Raw genomic sequence first — 27,856 nt, 5'->3', positions numbered from 1 at the left:
ACTTTAAATCAGTGCTTTTTTATTGTACCATAATTATTTGTTTTTGTCATTTGCAGTGTTTTATGGGATAAGTAGTAAATTCCCTGATTTTAAGAATTTAAGAAAGGGCCTCATGAATTTTGCAATGTTGCAATGTGGAAAACATAGCCAGAAATACTTTTAAATAAACTAAAAATATATATAATTTACTGTATAAAATGGAATGTCATGGAATCTCGCAATTTTGGGATTAGTTCCTCAAAATGTATCAAATTTGAATTAGATAAAAATATTTGGTTTGAATTGAAGAAATTATGACAAATATATCAAATAAAATTATTAAAGACATTTTTGTGCAGCACTGATCTGCATATATATATAACATTTTTGTAATCAGTCTAAAACACTGAATAAATTGCTTAATGAAGTTTAATGAGCTTAACCAAAAGTTACACTTTTATGTATTAAAATAATGTTTGTAGAACTTTCCTATGATGAAAGTGACTGAGAAACACTTCTGGAACCAGGACTACTGAAAAAGTGGACAGTCGCAGTTGTACTATAGCAAAGGAGGAATGAGCTATATGATAAAGAATAATGAAACTGATCATATGACCGATGTGTGGCATGTTGCTGAAGGCGACAGTGTTGATCAATGGGAATGCAATGGCATGAATCCAAAGGTTGATTATTGATTGGCGCTCCTCAAGGACGCTGCACCAGCACACATGCCATCTTAATCAGACAAAATGGAAACACGGCAAGTCTAATCATGCGCTGATCTGCGGCTCATCATAAACTGAGCCGTCTATGTGGAATACATTGTAAAATCATTTCTTAGTCATCTAGTTGCTCAATAAACCCTCACTGAGGTTAAAACAAGCTAAATCTATTTCAGATTTGTGTAAAGGAAACATCGAAGGAAAAGGGAAAATCCAAATTGTTTTGAAGGAGTCACCGTCTAAAATTAGATGCAAAAAAGCCTTTTGTTTATTCTCTGGCCAAAGGCCTTTGTCTTTTCTAAGCCGATAACTCACACAAACTCTATTTATAGAGACACTAAACAATACTGTAAGAGAAACAAACAAACAAAACAAACTTGGGTCATCTACAGAGGAACTCAGCAAAGCCCACATATAGGCATTGGGAAACAAATTGTGGCAGATGAAAAGTGTACTGAGTGGTATTTTATGGGTTATGCAATATGGGTTCATATGCAACAAGGTTTGTGCTGATAACAAAGTGTTTTGTGCAGTAAAAGATAGATGAATACATTTGTATTATTACTATTTATTAATAACAAAATGTTAATATACATTATTATTAGGGCATGCACGGTTATTTGAAAACTCATAAATAAAACATACTTGTAATGAGGTGTTTTCAACCAAAGAGAAGCTTAAATAGCTACCTGCATATTTTTCATCAAAATAAAAGTTTGATGATTTAATGTTTGAAAATGTTAAATTAAGACAACAATAAATATTAGTATTGTACATTTGCAGTTGTATTTGTCAAATAAAATTATTATTATTATTGTAAAACTGATTGTTTTTTATTTTACAGTAAAATATATTTGTTTTACTTTCTTTCTATACTGATATATAAACAAACCTGGAATTTATTTAAATGTAATTTAAAATAAATAAATAATACATTTACATTTATGCATTTAGCAGACGCTTTTATCCAAAGCGACTTACATTGCATTCAAGTTACAGTTTTTACATTTTATCAGCTCTTGCTTTCCCTGGGAATCAAACCCATGATCTTGGTGTTGCTAGCGCCATGCTCTACTATTTGAGCTACAGGAAAGCTAATCTAATTCGATTTTTCTCGAATCCTGCTGCCCTAATTGCTTTTATTAATATTATTTTTAAATACATTTTTTGTTTACTTTTGTACGATAAACAAAGACCATTATAAGGAATAAAGTCGTCAACATCATTTAATCTTTTAAGGGGAAATAATCTACCTGAAGTGTCCCACCTGTAGTACCTGTTCCATACATACAGACAAACACACACTCACAGCTGAGCAAACACATGACTGTTGAGCTGCATCGCTCATCTAGACTCTACTTTTATAAAGGTCAGGCCTCGGTAGCACACGGGGCGGTTGGGGTCTTTGTTTTAAAGCAGACAGTGGCGGTTTGGCCAGGCAAACTTCGGGGTGAGCAGCTGCTTTTATGTAGGTCACATGGGTAGCTCCCTTTGACTCCAATATTGCCTCTCTTTCTGTCTCATTGTCATCTCTGTACAGCCTGTTGTCAATCAGTTATAAAACTGAATTAGTTAAAATTATGAAGTCCACCCATAATTCCATAAAATTTTCATCTGACATACTGTTGTCCAGCAAGCGAATCTGTGTGACCGCAGAGGTAACAGTTAATCGATAACAGGGTCACATGACAACACACATTCCAGGAAAGAGAGACAGAAAAAGAAAGAAAGATGTGTTAAAGAACATTGTAAACAGATCGGGAAGACACAGATGAATGCATGAATTTGTATGGGGTTAGAATTGTTTCATATTTTCAAATACATGGATTGTGATCCACAAATGAGTGTAAAGAGATTTTTTTATTTTTTATTTTTTCACAAATAAACAAAATGAGATTTGAAAATAAAATATATTTTTAAACATTCTCTGAAACTTCACATTTCTTTGAAAGGTTGAAATTAATCAATTAATAACTAATGAATGAATGAATGAATTAATCAAAATAAAACAATTCATAAAAAATGTATTTACATTTTAAATAATACATTAAAGAGCACTTCAAGTTAATAAATAAAATCTTATTTATTACAGCAAATCATATCATATCTTACTGCCAGTTAATTAATATAAATGAATGAATGTTTTAGTATTTATGTACTATACTATTATAGTACCAATTAAAGTTTTGAATTAGCTTTTATTTTTATCTATTCAATTTTATTATTATATTGATACTAAATATGAATAACATTAAATATTAAATAACATTATATTAATAATTGTTATTTTAATAATTTAATACATTTAATTTGTTTTTATTTCAGTTGTAGTTTCTGTAATTTTAGTACTTCATCTTATTTATTTCAGTTAGTTGCCATGGCAACATTTCTAATTTTCATTTAATTCTTCTAAAGTTTTTCATCTAATAATTTAACCAAATTGTTTACCAAAATGATTTTTAATAGATTTAATAGTCCATTAGTTAATAACAACTGGTTTATTCAAAATCATACTTTCTCAAACTAAAAAACACCGCCAGTAAAATAAAACCATACTAGGCAAGAACAAACAAATATCTCTTTCACAAGTCTTCCATGCAATTGACATAAATAGCAGCATAAGACTGCAAGAGTTTCACCATCATCATTACCACATCAACTAAGCTGTGAAGAACCAGATCAAAAATAGGTTCAACCTCGTCTGGATTCTTACTGCTAGGGAAAGAGGGAGTTAAAAAAAAGTTTTGACAGAAAAGCAAAAGGTTCTTGTGTCAGTAAGACAAACACTGTACTCCCACATAGCATTTCTTGAAGAAAGAGGAAGCTTGCACTTTATGTCTGTCTACATTATGCAAAGCTGTTAAAAGCATTTTTTAAATATCAGCCAGAGCAGCTCCGAGGCCAGTGATAATGTATCCCACAGAAGTGTGAACAGTACAGTTAAGTGTGAATTAACAGAAATCACACTGCCTGATAACTACAGCTGTCCTGTAGCCTACTAGATTTTATTGATGCATTGTATAATGTCACACTGGACGCCCACAAACAGTAAGCTTAAAGTTATGACTATTGCATATATTATCGCTCTTTTTCGAAAGTTATTTCACAATACCGTTCAGTACCGTACCAATTCCAGTTGAGTCTGATGTTAGCATGTTGCTAAGCTAACAACGTGACACTCTAATAAGACTAAAAACATAGTGTAAAAACTACTATTTAAGGTATAATTTCATTTTTATTTATAATCAGCTTTTTTAATGCCTTGCCCACCATCTTAAATTTAGGTTTCTCTGAGATCATCACAATGCATTCTGGCATTGCCTTTTTGCAAAGGATACATGATACATGCTATAGAACTTAAAATTGCTTTTAAGAGGCAGCAGTTAATCTTACATCTTAATTTCTTTACATTGTCTAGTTTATGTTTTTTTTCCTTATCTTTTCCCTGTTGAAAAAAAGGTATGTTTTGAAGCATGGCAGCTGGCTTGAGCTGGTTTAAGCTGGTCCTTAAATTAGTCCCAAGCTGGTTATATGCTGCATGAGATGGTTTAAGCTTGTCCTAAGCAACTAGCTCCTGCTCAGGACCAGCTTAGGACCAGCACATGACCAGCTTAAACCAGCAAAGGACCAGCTTAAACCAGCTCAAACCAGCTGCCATGCTTCAAAACATACCTAACCAGCATATGCTGTTTTTTTTCAATAGGGTTGTACAGGTCTTTTTTGCATACGAGGAACAAGCATTGATTTGTGGCTAAAATCTGTTGTACTGTTGTACTTTCCCCTTCACACTTGTTTTAACAAACATAGTAGATGTTTTGCATGCAGATCACATACATTTACTCTACACACTCCCTCACAAACACACACACACAGCTGGATGAGACCGATTCAGGCTAGTTCCTGCATGCTGAGCAGGTGTCATGTCTCTGTGTTTACATAAGTGACATCAGTTTATGACACTGGAAAGTTGTTCAAATAAACTCGACAATGTCTTGGAGTGTGACTGTATGGTCTAAAGATGGCTCACCATTTATATATTTTCCTGAAAATCGTTGTGCATATGCCGTTTCACACATTTTACAATGATTTTAGCTCCTCCAAAGTATCTGTCATGGTAAACGGATTTCCTTCTTTACTTTAAACAGGGTTTGGACTACACACTTAAAATGCCTGAATTTAGATCTTGGAAAGTTAAGGTCTAGAATGCCTGTTAAATCAGCTTTATTTTGTTGAAAAATGCTTACAAGTTGTGATGCACAGAAATTTTGGCAACCAAAAATAATCAGTTTTGGAGGATTGAAAACATGGTGATGTTTAATTAGTGCTTTGATTTATTTTGACTGTGTCAGTTTTTTATTATAATTTTTTTTTTTTTTTTACACTCAACATGAATAAGCTACAACAGGTAAACATGTCAGCTGTGTGGACACTAGAGCTGGTTTGACAATATTAATTTCTCAATTTTAATCGATCGTGGTTTTGATGGACTGTTCATCTCTTCTTTCTGACTGAAGGAAGTACTAGTTACAGTTCCCACTTGCTACTAGTTACAAATCAAATAAACATGAATGAACATCAAACGTTGAAAGAAAGTCCAACTTACAGAAACGTATCATGTAATCGCACAATCAGTGTTTCAACCGTGGAAAGACATCAATAAAACAGCTTTTAAACGATATGGCATGTAGCGTAACTACACAGAAGTGCTTGAAATTAAAAAGGAATATGTTTAAAGCAATAGTTAAAATGAACATTTTGTCATCATTTATTCACCCCATGATTTTCCTCCAAGAAGCACAAAAGGAGATGTTAGGTAGGGTAACCATACGTCCTCTTTTCCCCAGACATGTCCTCTTTTTGGACCTAAAAAAAATGCGTCCGTCTGGGATTTCTAAATTGCCAGGATTTGGCTTTTGCTTTCTACAGTCGGCATTCATTGTGTGCATTTTTGTATTAAAGCCCTGCGCGGGACTTTTACATTTACATTTATGCATTTAGCAGACGCTTTTATCCAAAGCGACTTACATTGCATTCAAGTTACAGTTTTTACATTTGATCAGCTCTTGCTTTCCCTGGGAATCGAACCCATGATCTTGGCGTTGCTAGCGCCATGCTCTACTATTTGAGCTACAGGAAAGCCTGTAGGATTAACAGGGACTGTTTTCTTAATCCCCCTCCTGCTGAATTTCTGACCATTATACCGCCTGCTTACTCAAATTTTCTAATATTGAGTATAATTTTCAGGCATCAGGGAGCAACTATCAATATGCAGAGTATTCAAATCGCTTTGGATACAACTCGCGTTGGATGCATGGTTGCCAAATCCACATTTTTTACACGGAATTGAGGTGATTTTAAACTGTTGATTATAGCGGATTGATTTTCTCCCGTGGGTTAAAGGTTTGAAAAACTGCATAAATTACATTTGACCGAAATGCTGGTATTGAAACATTTTGCATTCCACCTATGCTAAAACTGGTTGATGTTAAGTTTTGTGAAGGATGGCCACTGGTAGGAAGCCTTTTAGCTGTGTTTAAAATCAATCTGCAAAACGGTGACTGTAAAATATTTATTTTAGTTATGGAAATGACATATTTTGAGTTTTGACATGGGATATGGTCATTGCGCTACTTTGGGTCCCATCTGCATCCTGCGCCCACTGTCCTCTTTTTTGAAAACTGAAATACGGTCACCCTATGTCAGGAAGAATGTCCAAGCTGCTCTTTTCCAACAAAATGGTCTGTTTTTACAGGGTCGGAACAGGCCTCCCTGTCCCACATACATAGGCAGTGAAGAGAAGCAAAGAGGAAGTGTTGTCCAAGGCCGTCGCTAGACACTTTTTTTTTTTCGGGGCATGATTTGCGACTGAATCACTTTTTTGAACTTATCAGTAAAACAGGTTTGGTTTAGAAAAACCTATTCACAATTTAGTTTTATCCATTAGGACAGTTCACTGGATGAGGTGGATATTTATCTACAATCTATTGTAGGAAACATAATTTGCAAACGTCTTTTATCAATTGTGACAACGGAGCAGCTCTTTATTTCCCATTGCAATCCACATGAAAACTCTATGTGTGTGTGTTGATCAATGCTTATATGTGAATAAAAGACTAAATAAAATATGACTTCATGAACATTTTGAATGATGTTTGAACGTCATTATGTTACACATTTGCACTGCCCTCAAAGAACAGTTGGCTAAGTGATTTTGTTGGGTTGAGAAGACACTTTGTTTGTTTTTTCACTGTGAGAAAAATGTATAGACTTCCAATAACAACACCATAGTTATCATAGATATAATACTGTTTACAGTAAGCCTCGGGAGCTAAAACACAATTATGGTAGGGGTGTTACATTTCCGACACACACTCTAAGCGGCTGACCAATCACAACAGACTGGGCCAGCAGACCAATCAGAGTAGACATTTCAGAAATTGGTGCTATAAATACATGAGCACTAAAACGGAGCTTTTCAGGCAAAAGGTGAAAGATGTGCTTCAAAAATTTTACAGTATATATGTTTTTAACCTTAAATCATGTAAATGTAACCTAGCAGGCCCCAAAAATGAGCATATGTGCAATGAGCATAATTTGGGCTCTTTAAGATTTGTCACCACTGGACTAAAAGCGTCTAGCCCAAACCGACAGCACTATGCACTCAAAAAGGTAGGGTTGTTCTGGCATTCATCCAACCAATATTCATCCACCATACTACAAGATGGTGAAGCGTGATTCATTGCTCCAGAGAATGCGTTTTCACTTCCCTAGAGTCCAGTGGCAGCACACTTTACATCACTCCTACCAATGCTGTGCATTACAGATGATAATGTGAGCCCTGCTGAAAAAACAGCTAAATCAGACTCAGCTGGTTTGTTATTCTTATAGGCTGGCCAAGCTGGTCTTTAGCTGGTCAGTTGGCTGGAATCTCAGCCTAACCAGATTAAGAAGTGCCCAAAACCCTTCTAAACCTAGCAAAACAGACTGACCTGAACAGGATGGGAGACCAGCTAAAACCAGAAAACTAACTTAGGCTTCATGAAATGTATGGTGAACAGATCTTTTCAGCTGAGGGAGGACAGGTGATTTTTTTTTTTTTTTACACATAACACACTCCAGCACGCGATGGACCTGTGGTTGAGCTGTTGCTCCTAGACATTTCCATTTCACAATAACAGAACTTGCGGCTGACCACGAAAGGTCTCGCAAAGCAGAAATTTGATTTGTTGGAAAGGTGGCATTCTATGAGAGCAGCACACTGCGTGTCACTGAGTGCTTTGGTGCTAACCTGAATGTTTGTCTAAGGAGGCTGCAGTAGCTGTAAGCTTGATTTCATGCACCTGTTACAAATGGATGTAGCTGAAATAGCCAAAAACAGTCATTGAAAGCGGGTGTTCACATAACTTTGGCCATGTAATGCATGTACCACCTGACTTGCAAGCCAGCATTCATTTCTGGGTTAAAGGAAAAAATGTTTAAGAGAAATAAAAATATTTTTAAATGCATGTGCTACTGTAAATCTGAAGAAGTTTACTCTTAGAATTCATGTTGCTTTTATAAGATTTTTGAACATTTTGATACAATTTTTAACAAAAGTTTAAATTTAGTGACTCAACCACAGTAATTTAATAAACAGGAAAAATAATTATGTTTTTTTTATAATAACGACTTTTTCTTTTTCTTTAATACATGTATTTTTTTACACATATCATCAATTATTAGTGGTTTGTCCTATGTAACATTTCACACAAACAAATAAGCTTTGATGATTTTTTCTTTATTTTATATTTCTTTATTAAAAAAAAAAAAAGATTATGCCAAAACTAGTGCTGTCAAATGATTAATCGCATCCAAAATAAAATATTTGTTTACATAATATATGTGTGTGTACTGTGTATATTTATTATGCATATGTAAACACACACATATGCATGTATATATTTCAGAAAATTTTTATTTTTAAATATAAAATGTATTTATTTATAATATAGCCTAAATTATATGAATATAAATATAGACATGTAAATACATGTACATATTTTCAAAATATATACTGTATGTGTGTGTGTATTTATATATACATAATAAATATACACAGAAAACACATATATTATGCAAATATTTTTTTTTTATTTTGGATGCAATTAATCGCGATTAATCGTTTGACAGCACTATAGCCAAAAAAAAAAAAAAACAGAATTGAAAATACAAGTGTATTCAAGTCAGTGTACAGTATGTAAATATGCATATTTATGTATTAAAATAGATTAATTTTGTCAAAACAAATGAGAATCATCTCGTTAACGTTTCTGTTTCTTCCATTCTACTGCATCATGAGTTTTGGGGATGAGCAAACCAAATGAAAACCGATTGCATTTACTTACTGGAAGAGAATCACATGGCACTTGCAAAGAGGGAAGGGCGGAAGTGCAGATGGAAAAAGGGAGCGAAAGGCTGACAGATTAAAGACAGAGGACCAATTAAGCTGATTAGACTCTTATTCTGTTTGATGAGCCGAGCTGCAACTGCAACCTTCTGCATTCATCTGGCCAACAGTCTCCTTGACAAGGTGCAGAGCGCCAGCAAACGTATCAAACATTGAGCCCTGATGAGGAAAAGACACATGTGTCACCTCTGAATGAAGCCATTGGGTGCTGATAGCTTGATCCAATCAAATGTATTTAGTCGACACCCACTCGTATTTGAAAAAGGAGTTAAAACCCTAAAGCTGGGGCTGAATGCGCGCCCTGATCCATTCATAAAGCCATGCATGAGAGTGTTGAGTGACAGCAAAGCATTCTGGCTCATCAGAACTCTTTGTGTCACTTCCTCTACTCTCTGCCATCTGTGCTGTTTTTGTGTTTGAAAGCTGAACTAGAGTCAGCAGGGCACACTTCAGTTGGGTTTGACTCAAAGGATGACAGCATTCTAATAAGGACAAGATGAGCGTACAACATAAGCCGTCTGAAGTCTCTCTCGTTTGTCAGGTTGACTTCATCAGAGGCAGATTGTATCGTACGTTAATGTACCCTGACGAATAAACAGTCAAATGGCGCAACTTTAAAATATTGAGCTTAACTGTTACAGTGGGCCACATCCTCAGTCACATAAACAAGCCAGGCTGACCTGTAAATGCTGGTTTAAACCACATGTTGTGCAATACGAGATGTTGCAATCAAGCACACCTTTGATGCACACTGAAAGTTGAAGAAAGATGCTTACAATATGCAAAACTCATGGATGGCAAAATCACAGTTATGTTCCATACACAAGGCCCTTTGTTTAAGTACACCCAGAATTGAGATTTTTGACTTGAGCCTGTAAATAAGCAACCAGAGCACTCTAGCAACTATCTAGCACTGCCCTAGAAACCACCAAGAGCACTGAACCATGAACCATTTTTTACATGCAAGTTTTTACCTATACTTGTTCAGCAGGGAAGCATTAAATTGTTCAAAGTAACAGTAAAGACATTTAAAATGTTACAGTAGCAATGTTACTGTTTGTCACAGAATACTGAAAATAAAAATGTTAAGCTGCACAACTGTTTCCAACATTGATAATAGTAAGAAATGTTTCTTAAGCAGCAAATCAGCATATTACTGGTAGAATGATTTGTGAAGGATCATGTGAAGGACACTGAAGACTGGAGTAATGGTGCTGAAAATTCAGCTTTGCATCAAAGAAAATTGGCGATTCACATTGTCTTAATATTTCACAATATTACTGTTTTAATGTACTAAATAAATGCAGCCTTGATAAGCATAAGAGACTTTTTTTCAAAAACATTAAAAAATCTTGCCAACCTCAAACAACCAGTAATGTGTATAAATGAATTGCTGCATTTTCTTTTTCCATCCGGCCTTTTAATTCTTTGAATTTAATATTCAACAAAACAGTGTTCAAAAAGCTCAAAAACAACATTTAAGCGTGGTATAAGGCAATACAATACTATTATATAAAAGCAAATACAGCACTTCTTTTAAATATCACTGAGTTTTTGAGGCTTGCTGTTGTTTTTGAATTTGATCTTGACATTTTTTAAAATGCCAACATTTAGAGCTACATTTTGTGGCATTAGCTGACATAAATTAAGCTTCATGTACTGCATGTTTAGTGCAAGCAAAATACATTATGCAGTGGTTTAACAGCATTAACCATTTGAAGAACTTCACACACCATTTTGGCTTAATTTTTTATGCAGATAAACATGTCGGAAATTCGGGTTGCTCAATGACAACAAGAATGATTAACCAGTCCATCAGGAGCGTGTGAACTGATCCAAACAGGGAGAAATGCAACAGGCCGCTTCTGCATTTCAGTGCTGGGTGATAATGACTTAACAGAATCTATGAAGAATATCACACACATCAACTCTGAACACAAAGCTAATTTATTACATGATCTAAAGGTGCATTAAGTAACTTTTACATTTCTTTTGTTTACTTTCACCTATAGAAATGTAAGTGAATCTCGCTTTATTGTGCCATCCCAAAGAGGCACAAAATCACTTTCCCAGACTTTTACATTAAATGTTCCCTCCTGGTGGAATGACCTGCCCAACTCAAGTCCATCTTCAAGATTCGGCTAAAAACACATCTCTTCCATCTTTATTTGACCCTCTAACTCTAGCACTCTCTATTCTAATTGTACGTGCCCCGTTTAGACTCACACTCTATTCATTTACTAACTGCTTGTTTTCTTTATATAAAAAAAACCTAATACTATAGCTTCTCTATTCTTTTTGTATTCTACATATTTGTTTTCTTTTATTTATTATACAATTAACTAAAAGCCAAAAAAGGCAAAAAACACTAGCTTGCTTTATTCTTTTTCTATTCTATCTGTTTTCTTTTTATTTATTATATAACAAAAAAAGAAACTTTGCTACGTGTACTGTGTTAGGCTTAACTGAGACTCGTCATAGAACTTGCATATTGCTCTGTTGTTAATTTTGATTGCTTCCATTGTCGTCATTTGTAAGTCGCTTTGGATAAAGGCGTCTTCTACATGACTAAATGTAATGAATATGAAGATATACTGGTTTGGTTTGTTTTTGTGTAATGCACAAGGCTTCCAAGACTACTGTTGTTATTAGTACTGTTGTCATGTCAGAGTTACCGTAATTATGAGAAAAAAGCAATCACATCCTTGTAGTACTCATGATAACAACTTTTTACTTGTACCACATGACCACTGCAACATCATGTGAAAACACTCAAAATAGCAATGGCTTTAGCAGTAAAAATGTAGTTATCTTGAAATATTTCCAGTTATTGACTTAGTAATTTATGATCAATTATTAATTAATTTTATTAATAATAATAATAATAATTATTACTGACTTAATAGTGCAAGATTAATCTGAAGTATTAATAAAAAATAAATACAAAAGGACATACAATACAGTTTGACGTGGCTGTCACAGAGTTGGATAACTAATGTCTAATGTCCAGCTAAATAAAATAAAGTAAAAGGTTAAATAAAAGGTTTTATTAAAGCATTTGCATAACAACAAAACCACAATAACACAAATTTTTGTCAAAATGTATAAAGCAAAATGCCCTCTTACTTGTGGGTTGTGTAGCTCTTCATTTGGAGTTCAGTCATTAAACTTTTTCTTGTTTTTTGGAAAAACCTGTTTATCTTGCTCATTAAGAATCAAACCACAGTTATGAAAAACACTTTCAAACGCAAGTCCTTCCCTAGTAGTGCTAACAACCTTTTTAAATCTTTAAATCACGCTGCAGTCATTTGCTTCGGGGGGTAATATTTCGCGCAGGCCTGTGATAAGTAGCTTCGGGAAGGCAGGGCTTTGTCCTGGACCCATTTCTGAAGTAGACATGGAGCAAAGCCAACGCAGCCTCTCTCCCTTCATTTTAATCAAGCGCGGCCCTGTCTGTCATGTGACCCCTGTCATCTGCCGCAATCACACGTGTCATCCTTAATATGATGACATCACCTGTATGGGTGGCCTCAACTGTCAAAATAGAGGAATGTTTTAATGATCACTTTCCATAATAACTGCTCATCATCTCAGAACATAATCGACTAATAGATCTCCACAAAGCCCTTGAGCACTGCAGCATTTGGACACAGAGAACATTGGGAATTTGTGTCCATCTGAATAAACCAATTTTTCTGGAAAGTGACGGGGAGGTTATCAGGGTCATTTCAGAAATCAATCGATATCAGTGCAACATTTTGCATCCCAAAAGCTTTGCATTCTATGAAGGAGTAGACAATATACCGCAGCTTAAATAAGTATTGATATCTTAAGCCTCTTTATAAAATAAATAAATACTGTGCATTCAAATAAACAAATAATAAAATTAAATTAAAAAAAATGTATGGCGGATTATGAAAATGCATGACTACATAAATACGAGGCGTCTTTCAGAGCATCTTCATAAATAATAAAACACATAAGTAAATCCAACCTAAAAATGTATGAATTTCCTAACGCAGTAAATTAGAAATAATATCAGCATAATTTACCCAACAATATCTGCAAAACAATTCAAAGGCTCTTTTTTTTCATGATTACATCTAATTCCATTTAGCATTCACGGGACAAACATATTGTAAATGTTAATTTTATTTATTTTATATCAATCTGTTCAAGCTGTAGGACAATAAAAGTACTTCTTACCAGTCTACATAATTAGTCAGCGTACTTCGCAAATTTGGAGGACTACAGACACATGCCTAAGACTTAAATTAATGTCACCCAGTTGTAAATTAACTTCTAAAACAGGCAGCAAGACACAATGGAGGTTTTGAGAGACAGTGATAAGAGATCTTATTTTGACATTAAACTTCTTCAAGTTTGTGTGTGTGTGTGTGTGTGTGTGTGTGTGTGTACTTTTATGTAATTTTCCTGTCAACTGTTAAAGTTTGGTCCTGGCCAGGTATAGTGTATAAAGTATATATGGGCTGGATCAAAACAAACATTGACACCTTGACAATAAAAACAAATAAAAGGCGCTCAAACTTCTTTTTTTTTTTTTAGTCACAAGATCACTATCAGTGGAATTTGATTTCCTATGATGAAAATATGACTTTGATTTCACGCTCTAAAAAAACACCAGACTTTTAAAAAAGTCACAAGAAACCCCAAACATGTCCCACTCATTTCCCCTCCTCATGAGACCTCGGGCTGAACATTTCCTGTAGGTGCCATCCAGAGGAAGTCTGGAACATGCTACCGATGCTGTTGAGCTTCCAGCTTACAACACAAACAGGTAGCTCCACAGGACATGCTGAAGGCCAGGCTATTTACTATATAAAGATCCTCCATCTTGACTGTAATTTCCTGGCTAAAGAAAGGTCAGAAAAAGTGTGTCAAATAAGAGGCTCATATAAAGGAAGCCATAACCTATTGCGGATAAATGATGTAATTTATGTCTCATACAAAGTAAGATAGAGAAAAGCAGGAAACAATCATACTGTTGTTTTCTGTTTTCGCCTGTTTTGTCGACTACCAGGTGAAAGATATGATATTGCAGTAGCTAGATATGGATGAGGTAATGGGTTCCTCATTCTATAGATTTTTTGGTTCCTCATTTTTTCTAAAAAAAAAAAAAAAAACCCACACACCCACAATAAATACATACATACTGTACATACAGTTTTAGGATTTATATCATTATGTCATGGAAACTATTTAGTTAAACTGGAAATAACTTTACAGAGAAAAGGTTAGCTAGCACTTTAACACTAAAATCATGTTTTGTGGCTATACTATTGAAACGGTGTAATAAAATTCTGATTCAGTCCTCGTTTTCTTTAAAAAAAAAGAAAAAAAAAGGTTTATTTAAAAAATAAATTAATTCTTAATTATTCTGTGAAAACATGCATTATTTAAGCTGCAAAGCTTTAAAAAAAAAAAAAAAAAAAAACCTTAGTTACTGTCGCTAGTTACTAGTTGCTAACTGTCTTACAATGACAGCTGTCAGTGTGGAAGCCTTGTCCCAATGTGTTTTTGATCAATTTTGGACACAGAAGGACCACCTCTCATCAAGGAGCATTCAAGTGGGACTTAAATATGCCATGGAGGGATATATAAAAGATTTAAAAATAAGTATGGTGGGTAACTAGATTAATTTAGAAGCGAGGGTTTACAGATCACAATGAAAGCAGGAGAAGCCTCATGTTATGGTCGTCACGATCGCAGATGACAACATCCAGGATTAACACTGTTTATACCGCAGGGTATGATTAAATTAATTTACATTTAAACAGTTTAATATGGAGAGGCACTGAAATGTAGACCTTCGTTTATGTGTTTTTGACCTAGACTATACACGAAGTAAGAACTATTTAGGTTTGTACGTTAGCATAGACTCGCTAACTTTAATGTTAGCTAGTTTTAGCCAGAGATACCTTGCTGAAGCACAAGATGATGTTCTGACATTAACTTAATGAGAGTATGGCAACCAGAAAATTAAAGTTTACTCTGTCTTGTTTGGGTTTAGGAAATGGATTAAAATAAATTACATTTCCAATCCTCTCGGGATACCTGGAATCAATGTTACAAGTACCCCAGGCACATCGTTTTTCCATTTTTTTGTAGCATAAACACCATCAAACCGATGAGAGCTTCAGATCTTCCAGTGTTTCTCTATGGTGCTGAAACTTAAAGATGTCAGAGTTCTGGTCCCCGTGCAACTGCTACTCGACTGCCATTGGCTCATCTGCGTTTGAGGGGAGGGGCTTACCAATAAGTCAATTGTATAATGAAAGGCTATCAAGCTACTTTTAAAAGGCCAGTCATTTTTGACGGGAAAAACACTACACAAGGGTTACACACAAAAGACAAGTAATTTTTTTCACACTAAATTCATGTTAACACTTATATTGTTTATGGCTTGTGGCCATACTATTGAAATAGTGAATGAAATAATATTAAGTAATAGTAAAATAATAACTGAAAAAAAAGGAACATTTTGGGCAAATGGGCAAATTTTGGAGGATGTGAAACTGCAAATGTCTCACTGAAACCCATATATATAATAAGTATTTATTTATTTACTTTTAATAAAAGCAGGCACACATAGAAATAGAATTTTGTGGTGACCAACATTATGCCTAAAGGGTTGTCAATTGAGCTTAAACTGTATACCGAACCCAGAACATTCCTCTAAAGTGATGGGTTTGTTTAAATCTCAAAAAGCACCCCTAGTCATGACTATTGCTGAACTCCCAGGCATTGAACAGTAATCTACACAGACTCATTAACTCAACCCTAGTGGACACATTTCACTGAGCGTCTCCCAGCACTCAAAGGACATCCAGCTGTCCGCAATTTCGGAATTGAGAGCAAATCCAATGTGTGTCAGATGATGTGAAACAAGGAGAATGTCTGTTTGAGCGTTGGTTTGCCTGTCAAAGCAGGAACTGGGAGGTGTTCGGATCTGACCTCGGAGGGCAAGGACTTCCCAGCGCCCCTCTGCAAAACAACAGCACGGTCGGCAGCTGACACAGTGACTCCGAGCCTGTCTGTGCGCTGGCTCTGGAAACTTGCTGACCCCCACCCATACACACAAACAACTTTAAATGCACATGAAGTACACTTTCCAGACAACAACACTGTGTAGGGAGGACATGTGGAGTAGGGAGAGAACACTTCCCCCGATATGATCATGCAGGAATGTAGCGATGGATTATGCAAACAGACATGTTTGGGAGGTGATGTCAGATCAGGACCAGGAGAGTGGGTGGTACCAACTACTGCTAACGCTCATGTTACACAAGCACAGTTGAGATATTCTCACCTCTTTCTGCTCAGGCATTTATGATGCCTACAAATGATCAACAGATTCAAATGAGAGCCGACACAGAGGAAGCCAATGGCGGTTGTAGGAAAAGGAAATGAGAAGCTGTGGTGGGAAATGCCAGAATTGTCCATTTCCGACCTTCAGTTTTATTGCAGTCAGTAGTGACAAAGCCTTTGGCACAGCTTCACAGGTTAGAAGGACAAGTGGGACAATCTTATTGACGGAATTAAATATACGTGGGTGAATATCACCAGTCTAATATCACAAAGTCTATTTTTAGGACCCTAAGGGTTTTTAGAAGGATAATTATTTCTAATTCCAAACAAATAATAATTTATTTAAATTGAAAAAAATGATACTACATTTTTATGTTTTTTTAAATTTCAAAATACTTGTTTCATGTCTAAAATGTTTTACTTAATTTACATATAATATTTGTTGATTTCCTGAATACATTTTCTTCAATGAAAAAATCATGGTTTCACAGTATTTTTAGGTATATGATAATATTTAATTAAAACAATGACTATATCCTGACACATTGCATTAATACAAAAAGTGTGCTTAATTGTCTTGAAAATAATAAGATAATGCAAAAAAATCTAAATGGTCCTAAACAGGTCAAACTAAAAATAGTCCTAAAAGTTTTATTTTTCTTATGCAAAACATTTTCAAAATATATATATTTTTTCCCTGTCAGTTTTGTGGTTAAGCTTGAGCTAGACATGTTTTCTTAAGATCCACTATACATATATATTTTTCTTCTTCATGAGAATATGTTTTCTCTTGCATTACCATCATGAATTAGGAGGCTATTTAGGACCATAAAATACGGAATGTTCCATCTGATAAAACAAGTGGGGGCCTGAGACTGATATTGCTGCAGATGTGTGTTCATTTACTCATTTACTTCCATGCTGTCTCTAATGCATCAGATATATAAACAGAGATATCTTTATCTCAGTCGTACTTTTATTGCAAATGCATACTTCGATAAAAAAGCCATAATTAAATGAAGAAAAACAGGAAAAAATATCATAAACATTAAGGCAAATATAGACTACTCTATCAGAAAGGTCATAAAAAGCATCAGCAAACGCACTACGTCAGTTTTCAACTGTTGCTACTAGGCTGTAACTGCCCAGGGTGTTTGCCATGAGTATTTGCATACTATTTACATGAGAGGATTGACGTTAAGGAGATACCTTCTAAAGCGTGTATTTACCTGTTCTACTTTAAGGACACCCGAACTTGGAAAGCATGAAAAGCTTGTTTTTATTTTTTACTATAGAAAACAAAATTATTACTTGAATATTTATTTGGAATTTGAGGGAGTCTGAAGAATGAAAAACAAAATCAAAGAACATTTTACATGAATAGAAAAAGGAAGTACTAATCCATCCATAATACATTCACTGAAGTCTCACAATCACTACTGAGAATGCATTACGTCAAATTTCCCTTGTAATGTATTTGCCTTGGCATTCACTCTCAAACTTCAAAAGAAGCCAAAGGACTTATAGGTCAACGACAAACTAAATGCGAGTCAAACTCTTCACTAATCCAAAAACATGTGAAAGGACCAATCAATCATTAACCAGCCCAAAGTGTCCAGTTCTTCTTCTCCCAAAAACACCTTACAAGAGGAATGTTGAAATCCACAGCTGCTTAAAATATCTCTCTGCATTAGGATGTCAGTAATGTCAGATGACAGCAATTCAGTGCCCTTAATGGTTGTCATTGTCCAGCGCCAGCCTGTTTAAGTGGAAGGAATTTTTTAGATGAGACAATTAGTCCCTTTGGCACAGGGTTTTCCCTGTCCAGCTGATTTGAGAATGTCTGCTAAATGTCCATACCTGGCCTTTTTGACCTTTAGTTATGTGGATTATTGGATGCAAGACGTCAAGATCACAATTAAACACAAAAGTTTAATTATTTTTTCAATTGTTACGCAAGCCTTAACATACAACAACAGCGCCACAAAGACAAAAAAAAAAAAAAAAGAAAGAAAAAAAACCCACCAAAAAATATTCCATATTCCAACACACAGTGTGAAAAAAGGACAGATTTTTCTTTTTTTTTGCAACCCAGGCTCATTGCAAATACGTGCCTGTATTGACGTTTGTGCAAAATATGACATAATACTTACAAGATGAAATATCCAGTGAGTGGCACTAAATAGAGCCGGCCCGTGTCCGACAGCTTATCAGAATTACCGGCCCGAGCCCGTCTTTTCCCCCTTCTCTCAAAACAGCTTATACTACCGTTTCAGCTATTAAAATAGTTCAGTTTTGTATGTAATGGCAAAGTGATTATATTTTGTTTCGTTTTTTTATTAAGTTAATTTAGAAAAATTTTGGAGCATTTTTTGTTCATTAAATAAGTTTTTTGTTTTTAAAAGTAGCCTAATGACCAATTGGCCAGCGGCAGACAGTGAGCTGATCATAGCCTATGTTTGATCAATTTAGCCTTCTCAAATCATCACGACTTGCCTAAAATAAAATCTACATATATAAAACAGTGGAAACAACTTTACATTTTTTCTCATAAATGTAAGAGTAATACATAATTCGGAACTGTAAAGGGTCTACTTTTATTTGTGTGCACTCACAATATCAACAAAATGTTGTGCTTTCATAAAATAAAGAAAACAAACATGATGCGCTTTCTGCCGTCTTGGTCTTGAACAGGAGCACTTCACAAAAATGAACCGAAACTCAGTGAATACATGTCTCACAGACATGACAAATATATATATAGAAAGCTTTAAATGACTACTTAACAAAATAAAACAAATCGAAAACAAAAACTCTTTCATTATAATCATAATCCAAAGATGCATGCAAGGCGTGTCTAGGGAGGAGATGGCGAGTCAGGATCGGTAACTTCATCCTTGCGACATGGACTCAGAAAACACTAATTGATGGATGTCTAAAATATAAATATAAGGAGAAGCCTAAAACAGGCCCGAGGTCCGGCCCGCGTCTGAACTATGATGTGAAAATTGGCCCGAAGCCCGGCCAAGGGGCGTAAAAAAGCCGGGGCCCATCAGGCCCGGGCTGAAATGCAGGGCTCTAGGACTAAAAATCTGTTCAGTTTTATCCGAAACAGATTAATGGGAATCTGGCAACATTTTATAATGCTGGTTGTTGTTAATATTGCAGCAGTTTGGAATTAAATTGTCCAGTGTGTGGCACTAAAGGTTAATACTCTTTCACGTTTGAAAACAATAAAGTACCACCTACAGTAAACAGACAGTTTAACAAAAGCAAACATGAAATAAAAACATTTGCTGAAGCAATAATGTCATTTTAGCTTGCTTCTACAAGTGTTTGAGCTCTTTTATCATGTCTTGTGTTTCTCAGGACTCGTACCAGAGCGCTCCGCATTACAAGTGCAATGCTGTACCAGGTGAGCCACTGAGCAAGTTTACCATGCTAAAAAAGCAATGGAAATGGAGCTGATTATGTAATGCAAATGTCAAAAGGTATTAATTTCCAATCATGTATGGTAAAAGTGTTTTGAGATAGTAACAGCTTTTTCCAAGAAACCACACAGAAAAAGTCTTTAAATGTATAATCTGCTCAAGTAATCATAATTGATGTGAAAGAGAATAAAAGATGTTGGTGTTTAACTGTCTCTAGTGTTCATTTCGGCTGGGTACTGCAGTAATTTGTATAGATACAATAGGAATGTTTTTGGAGTTTCACAAAAATGTAGTTGGCATATTTTTCCAATGAGCCTATGTTGCATTTCTGAGTCAACTAGTTTTTTGATTCAAGGAGTATTGACCTTCACTTATAAGGTAAACATGTGTCTGCTTTTCCTCTTCCCAGCCCCAGCTGCCAACTTATTTTGACATGAGCAGTTCCTGTGCAGATCCACATAAGACAGGGCTGCTTTATGTGGAAGACAATGAGGAAATGACCTAGCATGTGTGCATCTGAGGACATACAGATACGGGCTCTCCCAATGAAACCGAGAGAGAAGGAAGGAGAAAGAGAGAGCGGGAGAGTGAGATGACATCATGGCAAAGTTAGGTAGGAGGATGGAGAAGTCCTGTAATGCAACACTGTAGATAAACATGAGACAGCTGTATTTATGAGATCTAGGACCGAAGGCCTTCCCAGCTTTTGTGCAGGACGCATTATCTGTTTTGGCAAACCGGAGAGCAACAGTCTCCAACGTTCAGCAACCAAAGGAGGATGTAAGGACTCCACATGTCCAACGGTGGTCTCCAGTTTACAATAACGCAGCAACTGGCTACTAGCAAGCTAATATCGGATGAAAGAGGGACAGTAAACAGTTTCTGCCCTTTTAATAGGAACAGTTGCGTAGACAGCTGTCCAAAACAGAATTAGGAGACAGACGGTGTCTCTGTGGTGTCTTCAAACCCCTTTGTGCACAGCTTCTTTAGTTCAATTAAGTCCAGATTATTATACTCATAATCTTATTATAAAGCAGGCATTATTGGTGGTCATCCCAAATAATAAACGTATAGTTGTGTGTTCTTATGATAGCACATGGACTAGTCAAATGTTTTTTCAGTTTTACATGAGATGCTAGTGCAAAACAGACTGCACCTGCTAAAGCTTGGACAACAATATAGATATAAATATACTCAGGTCGATTATTAGTAATCTTGTCCTGACTGATATACTGTATGTCTATCTATTATCAGCAACAGCCACTAAGCATGCCAACGTGACCAATAAACAGCAGTTAGTTTCTCCTTGGGTCAAATGTATCGACTGCCTTGTCATCACATTTTGGTTTAGTACTTTTAGGCAACTTAAGAAATATTGTGCAAAATAAGTACTTTACATTTACATTTAGCAGATGCTTTTATCCAAAGCTTGTTTGATTTCAGCTATTTCGTCTCATTGTTATCATTAAAAGTGCACTCAGTAAATTTTTGTTTATATTCAGCTAGCTGGATCTAATTTTCCCTCAAGTGTTTTGGACAATACTGACACCTACTGGTCTGGATGCATGAAGTTTCGTCTGTATAACAATTGCTCTTTCATACCATGCATCTGTTTTATTCCTTTTTGTTTTATACTTAACAAATAATGTTATGCTTATTCTACAAAAAAATAAAATAAAAAGAGAGTACCGAATAAACATTCGGCCAACTGCTTGACATGACAGGTCATGTGATTTCAACATGGCGTCACCCAAGAGCGGCTTTCCCACTCCATATAGAAGCCTTCGTTTTCTTTCTTTTTTATAAGACTGATCAATTTCTCTAAAATGCTGTTAATTTCTTTATGTGTAAAACATGTACCGTTAGCAAAAATATACAAACTTCACCTTTAATTTGTGTAATGTATAAATCAGCATTATATATGCTGCCCTGCTGTGTAGATATTGACATGATGATCTGCATTCAAAACAATATCAGTCAAATGCACCTTGTTTCATTTTAGTGTACATCTCATCAGGTTAATGTAAAGCTCATCTGTATCCACGCTATTTATAAATATATAGCAGTCATCAGACACCCTGCTCTTTAAATAACAGGATTGTCTTTAAAAAAACAAAAACAAAAAAAAAACAGCTTAGACCAGTCTAAGCTGTTTTACTGGCCTTAGCTGGTCTCCCAACCTAGTCAGGCTGGTCTGTTTGCTGGTTGTAGAGGGGTTGTGGGCACTTGTTATCTAAACATGCAAGGCATTGCCAGCTATGACCAGCAAAGCATCTTAGGCTGGTTCAAAGTTGTTGTTTTTTTCTTTTTCTCTCAAACAAAAGTGTCATTGAAACCAAAGTCAAGTGCGTCTTGTTGAATTATAAACTAATATTCACCTGCATTTTAATTTTTATTATAAGGATGAATAGATTCCTATCAGATAGTTGGTTAATAAAAGTTATGCACAGCTTTCTGCATCACTGTACCAAAGCACAATATTCTAACACAGAAGAACAGCGTTTGAAACACTTACATATCTCCGCAGCTTCTTCTCGGGTGGCGACTTTCTCAACCATCCCTGACAGATGATTTCCCCTCCGCTCATTTTACAAAAAGAAAAACAGAATCACGACAGTAATATCACTCTGAAGTCCTCAGATGATGCGGGTCCATCTATGTTGAACGCGTGTGGAGCTGTGGTGTGGATGTAAAACTGCAGCGCTGCGGCGCTTCATTTAGTGATGATGGGACGCGTCCTCTGAGCTCAGCAGGACTCAGTGTAAACACCGCGCGCAGGAGAGACGCTTGACGCGAGGTGAGGGTGAAGAAACGCTCGAGTTGGACGCAGATGTAGGAAGTACTGTTGGTTGTCTGCTGTTTGTTTTCCCACTCACACACACATACACCACGCCCACTGAATTGAAGGGACGGGACTCTCTTTCTCACTATAGGGATGAACAGAGACAATGAAGCACAAACGTAGAGTTCACTGCGCCGACACCGACTCACGCATAGTTAGTTTATCTACACACTTAGGCCCTCTTTTAAGTCTAATAAAGTTTGTAAGCATTTCTCAGAAAATAAAATTTACTTTAAGGGCTAGTCTGTCGCTTCATGTTATAAAATGAGCCTCAGCAGAGGGCACTGAGTGTTTTCCCAGAATTTGAACCAGCCGTAACTTTCCCGAACGGATTAATTAGTTTGAGAAACGCGCCACCTAGTGGACGAATTTATGCAACGCAAGCTCACTATATACACGCACTTAACAAGAGATTCTTTTGTTCTTGATCAGTAACGGTGGAAATGTTCAGCAGCTGCTTGTTAAATGAAGACTTTCACGTTTGTGTCTTGATGTTGTGACGATATGTGTCAATATAACAGACTTGTGTATGGATTAACTGGTTCTCGCCATTAATATATCATGTTGGAATGGCGTTAAGAAGGAAATAAACAAGCAAACGATATTTGTCAAAGGGTAATAGGCCTACATCCAGAAAGAGGCGGTCATAGTCTACAGCTGTCTGTGACTGAGAAATACACATAAGAAAATTTTGTTATTGTTGTTTTATGTGTGTGAAAGTAGGCTATAGCCTCTCTCTCTCTATACATATATATAATCCTTTAAACTTCACAAGAATTAAAGAGGTGAACAAATCCTATTAATAGTTAATACAAGACTCCATAATTTGTAATTGTAATAGGCTACTTAATATATTTAATACATATACAAAACGTGATGTTTACAACAACTGTACTGTACACTTTAGCCGGTTGAATTTAATTAAAAGTTTTTTTTCAAACATTTTTTTTCCAATTCCACTGAGCCACTGATGTCACAAAGAAACTTAGAACTTTTAGAACGTCGCGCGTGTAAAGCCGTGCAACGCTCCTCACTTCACTCATTTTTAGGCTACTCAGTTTGTTGCTGCTCTAGTCTGATTGATACACAACAGAAATTTACTATGGGACAGAGTTCTTCACGAGTTCAACCGTTTACGGTGAGCGAGCAGGTCTACGACCTCCCTCACAGCAAACCCCCAAAATCCAGCCCCAACACGGCAGCGAAACACCATCCTCATCGGCCTGATGAGAAGCCTGTTGGTGAGGGAATTGTGCTTCCCACCTCTCCTTTGAAAGAGGAGGAGAAGAGGAATGAAAAGAATGTGGGCCACATCTTTAAGTGGCTCTCTTCCCGTTTGAGGAAAAAAATCACCAAAAGCAAGAGCTCAGGTCAGGGTAAGATGAAGGACCACGGTACTGAGACTGAAACACCCGGGAGAACCGACGGTAAATGACACAACCATGTTATGAGAATTTTGAACACTAATTCGTTTTCAGGAGCTCTTTACATTAAAAAGTCACTTAATTTTTCACACCTAAATATGAATATCTACGGGAACTCTCCGGTCCCATAATACATTAGGCTACTTCGAAATTCAAGAGTGAAACGGGAGAATTAGCCTATGCTTTGCACTTTTAATAGATGAACGATTCGTAATTCTGTCGCTACGAAATGTATTATTTATTTACAGTACTTTACTGTTAACTAACATCTTGTGCTGGTAACGTTATTCTCCTTTTTAGATCAGAAGCCTCTACAGCCCATCTCCAGATCTGTAGAGGTCATTGATCTCGAGGAACCTCATACCAGTGTTCAAGTCCCTCCTGCTGCTGAGCCTCTGGTGCAGGAAGACCTCCAAGCTCAAGTCCACGATGCTCCAGTCAGTGTGAGAGCAGGTGAAGTGTCTCCTCTGGAGATGGACAGCAATGAATTGGACATGAGACCCGAAGGTGAGTTTACTGTCACAATCCCAAACATAACACACACACATGCTCTTCTTACAATATCTTTGAAGCAGTACCACTAAACATTGTCTTCGTCTTTTCATCTTTTAATAGACGACATTTGCTGCCGATATGCAATTGGTAGCAAGCTGGGTCAAGGTGGATTTGGCGCTGTCTATAAGGCGACTCGTTTGGAGGATAGACTTAAGGTTTGATTTTTTTTTAACTTACATCAACTGCTCTTGGCCGTTACTCTCTTAAAAATAAAGGTTCTTATTGGCTACATGAAGAATGGTTACATGAAGATCAAAATATTCTTCACATTAAGAAAAAATGCTTCTTTTAAGAAGTGTTCACTAAAATGTTCTTTGAAGAACCTTTATTTTTAAGAGCGTACGATTAAAATTCATGCTTTGACTATGTTTTTTTGCATTGTTATAATTTATGGCATCCTACACATATTAATTGCTTTTTGTTTCGTTCATCAGGTGGCAGTGAAATTTGTCAAAAAGACAAAACACACAGAATATATCAGCATTGTGAGTACAAGTGATTTTTCACACTTACCCAAGACTGAGTTAAATTCCCATTCCACATCATAAAGTGTTTCTTTCTTCCAGCCTGATCATCCCAAGCCCCTTCCCAAAGAAGTCGCCCTTACAATTCTGGCCAATGAAAACCCAGTGATGGCTATTATTAGGCTGCTGGACTGGCAGGACCAGCACAACTTCTTCGTCATTGTCGTCCAGCGTTTCTCACACTGCATGGATGTTTTCCGCTTTGTGCAACGCAATGGAGGCAGCATCGACGAGAAGTTAGCAAGGCTCGTCATGTGGGGGGCAACGCTAGCCGCCAGTGCATGTTGTCGCCGTGGAGTTTACCATGGGGACATCAAATTAGAGAACCTGCTGATAAACTTGGAGAAACTCGAAGTCAAACTTATTGACTTTGGATGCGGCAGTCTCCTGACAGATTCTGCCTACACAAGTTTCAGTGGTGTGTATTATCTCTAAAAGCTCTTGTGAATCAGTTTCCTCAATACGTAATGCTAAGAAGACATGCTATGGTAATGACTTAAACATCAGACAAACTCTCTTTCCTCCAGGAACAGTTATGTACTGCCCTCCCGAGTACATACTGAAGGGCGAGTTCCATGGAAAGCCAGCGACGGTCTGGTCTCTAGGGATCCTCTTGTTCAGAATGCTGTGTGGACACTTTCCAGATAGTTTCGACTTCTACAGGACCAACTTGAACACCTGGTCCAAACCTGGCTTGACAGAAGGTGAGTTCTCCTCCACAAGTACAATTTAAATACAAAACTTTATAGGCTTTACAGGAATGGACATATGGATAATGCAGAAATTTATCCCAGTTTTCTGACCTGAAGATCTTCCAGCTTAGAATAAGAAGAGTGGATGTAGTTTACAGTAATAATCGGACGTCTCTCCCATCTTTCTGCACAGTATGTTGCCATTTGATCTGCTCACTTCTTCAGCAAAAGCCAGAACATCGGCTTGACCTGGACAGGATTGCTCACCATGACTGGTTTTAGGTACTGAGCCTAAGATGAGCTAAAAACAATTTGATTTGAGATTTGACTAGACTTGTTACACTCTTTAAAATAAGGGTTCTTTATTGGCATGTATGGTTCCATGAAGAACCTTTTAACATCCATGGAACATTCCATTGCACCAAAGCTTATTTAGATTAATTAAATATTCTTCGTACTAAGAATAAAATGGTTCTTTTAAGAACTGTTCACTGAAACTTTGTTTGGAGAACCCAGAATGCTTCTATTGCAAATCATATATTATTTTTAAAAGTGTAGGATGAAAATTCATACTTCGAATTTATGATATTTTTTTTGTATTGTTATGATTTATGGTATTCCATCCTATGGTATATTAATTGCTTTTTTGCTTTGTCCATCAGGTGGCAGTAAAATTTGACAAAAAGTCGAAATGTGTGGAAAGTATCAGCATTGTGAGTACAAGTGATTTTTCAATAGAAAAAAAATTACTCAAGAATGAGTTAAATCCCTATTTATAACCATTTAACAGCCAAAAATGTTTCTTTCATCCAGTCTGAACATCCCAAGGCCCTTCCCAAAAAACAGTCGCCCTAAACATCCTGGCCAATAAAGGCTGTGATGGACATTATTAAGCTGCTGGACTGGATGGACCAGCAGGACTTCTACAGTACGTCATAGTCGTCCAGCGTTTTTCACACAGCATGGATGTGTTTCACTTTGTGGAACACAAACGGAGGCAGCATTGAGCATCCTCTTGTTCAGAATGCTGTGTGGATATATTCTAGATAGTTTCAACATCTACAGGACCAACATGAACACCTGGTCCAAAACGGGCTTGACAGAAAGTAAGTTCTTCTCCTCTTCTCAAGTACAATTTTAAAACTTCATAGGCTTTATAGGAGATGGCTATATGGATAATGCAAGAATTTATCCTGTTTTTCTGAGTTGAAGATCTTACAGCTTAGAACAAGAAGAGCGGATTTAGTTTATGGTAATAATTAGACGTCTCTCCCATCTTTCTGCACAGACTGCTGCCATTTAATCTGCTGCCTTCTGCAGCAAAAGCCAGAACGTCTGCTTGATCCGGACAGGATTGTTCACCATGACTGGTTTTAGGTACTGAGCCTAAGATGAGCTAAAAACAATTGAGGAGTATTTTAAAACATCACCTGTTCTAATAATGAATTTAACAATAAAGCTAATTTCTGTGTTTTGTTGCAGGTGTAAGACCAGTCACAGCCACTCTGAAAGCGTTATCTATGCAGCCGTTTCGTCTGCCAGGCAGAATTGAGTGGCATCTCTGTCCATCCACTTAAACGTCTTGCAGGGCCAGCAAGCCCTGGTAGCACTTTGTGCCTTTGCCTTGAGGCAGCAATATTAACGACTGGTGATGTTGCTTGCTGAAGGGTGTGAAAATGGATGCATTTTTGTAAATAATGTATTACTTCATCTGAATGGCTGCAGAGGTTCTTGCCAGAGCCTTCACAGAGATCTATGGTTTAGTCAAAAAAGTTAACATGTGTTAACAATTCACTCACTCAACTAAAACTTCAATATTTTACATTTTATATTCACAGAATGAAACAGTGGACATTAGTCTTTTCAGACAAAATGTAATTAAATTCAAAAATAACTCTTCTGCATCAGAAGA

At 36.3% G+C, this 27,856-nt stretch overlaps 2 protein-coding genes across 3 annotated transcripts in view; one reads left to right on the top strand and one right to left on the bottom strand.

Moving 5' to 3' along the window:
* gab2 (GRB2-associated binding protein 2) overlaps nucleotides 1-22,995 on the bottom strand; it is a 65,236-nt gene extending 42,241 nt beyond the window's left edge. The window contains exon 1 of the mRNA XM_058799634.1: nucleotides 22,423-22,995. Within this exon, the coding sequence (XP_058655617.1) occupies nucleotides 22,423-22,494 (72 nt within the window). The 5' untranslated portion in view covers nucleotides 22,495-22,995. The remainder of the gene's footprint in view (nucleotides 1-22,422) is intronic.
* A 666-nt stretch (nucleotides 22,996-23,661) lies between these two features.
* On the top strand, nucleotides 23,662-27,758 carry LOC131554348 (serine/threonine-protein kinase pim-1-like). 2 transcript variants are annotated; one of them, XM_058799637.1, is made up of 11 exons: nucleotides 23,662-24,176; nucleotides 24,474-24,680; nucleotides 24,789-24,883; nucleotides 25,163-25,213; nucleotides 25,295-25,670; nucleotides 25,780-25,956; nucleotides 26,138-26,226; nucleotides 26,607-26,657; nucleotides 26,758-27,050; nucleotides 27,233-27,321; nucleotides 27,427-27,758. In XM_058799637.1, the coding sequence occupies exons 1-7, from the start codon at nucleotides 23,720-23,722 to the stop codon at nucleotides 26,224-26,226; spliced, it is 1,452 nt and encodes a 483-aa protein (XP_058655620.1). In that variant the 5' UTR covers nucleotides 23,662-23,719; the 3' UTR covers nucleotides 26,607-26,657; nucleotides 26,758-27,050; nucleotides 27,233-27,321; nucleotides 27,427-27,758. The 2 variants fall into 2 exon arrangements, with proteins under 2 accessions (XP_058655620.1, XP_058655621.1); XM_058799638.1 differs by having other exon boundaries at nucleotides 26,735-27,050.
* The last annotated feature ends 98 nt before the right edge of the window (nucleotides 27,759-27,856 follow it).

This window comes from Onychostoma macrolepis, chromosome 15 (genome assembly GCF_012432095.1).
Source record: "Onychostoma macrolepis isolate SWU-2019 chromosome 15, ASM1243209v1, whole genome shotgun sequence".
In the NCBI taxonomy this organism is placed as follows: domain Eukaryota; kingdom Metazoa; phylum Chordata; class Actinopteri; order Cypriniformes; family Cyprinidae; genus Onychostoma; species Onychostoma macrolepis.
The sequence above is the reverse complement of the archived record's forward strand: the minus strand, read 5'-3'. Positions and strand labels throughout refer to the sequence as shown.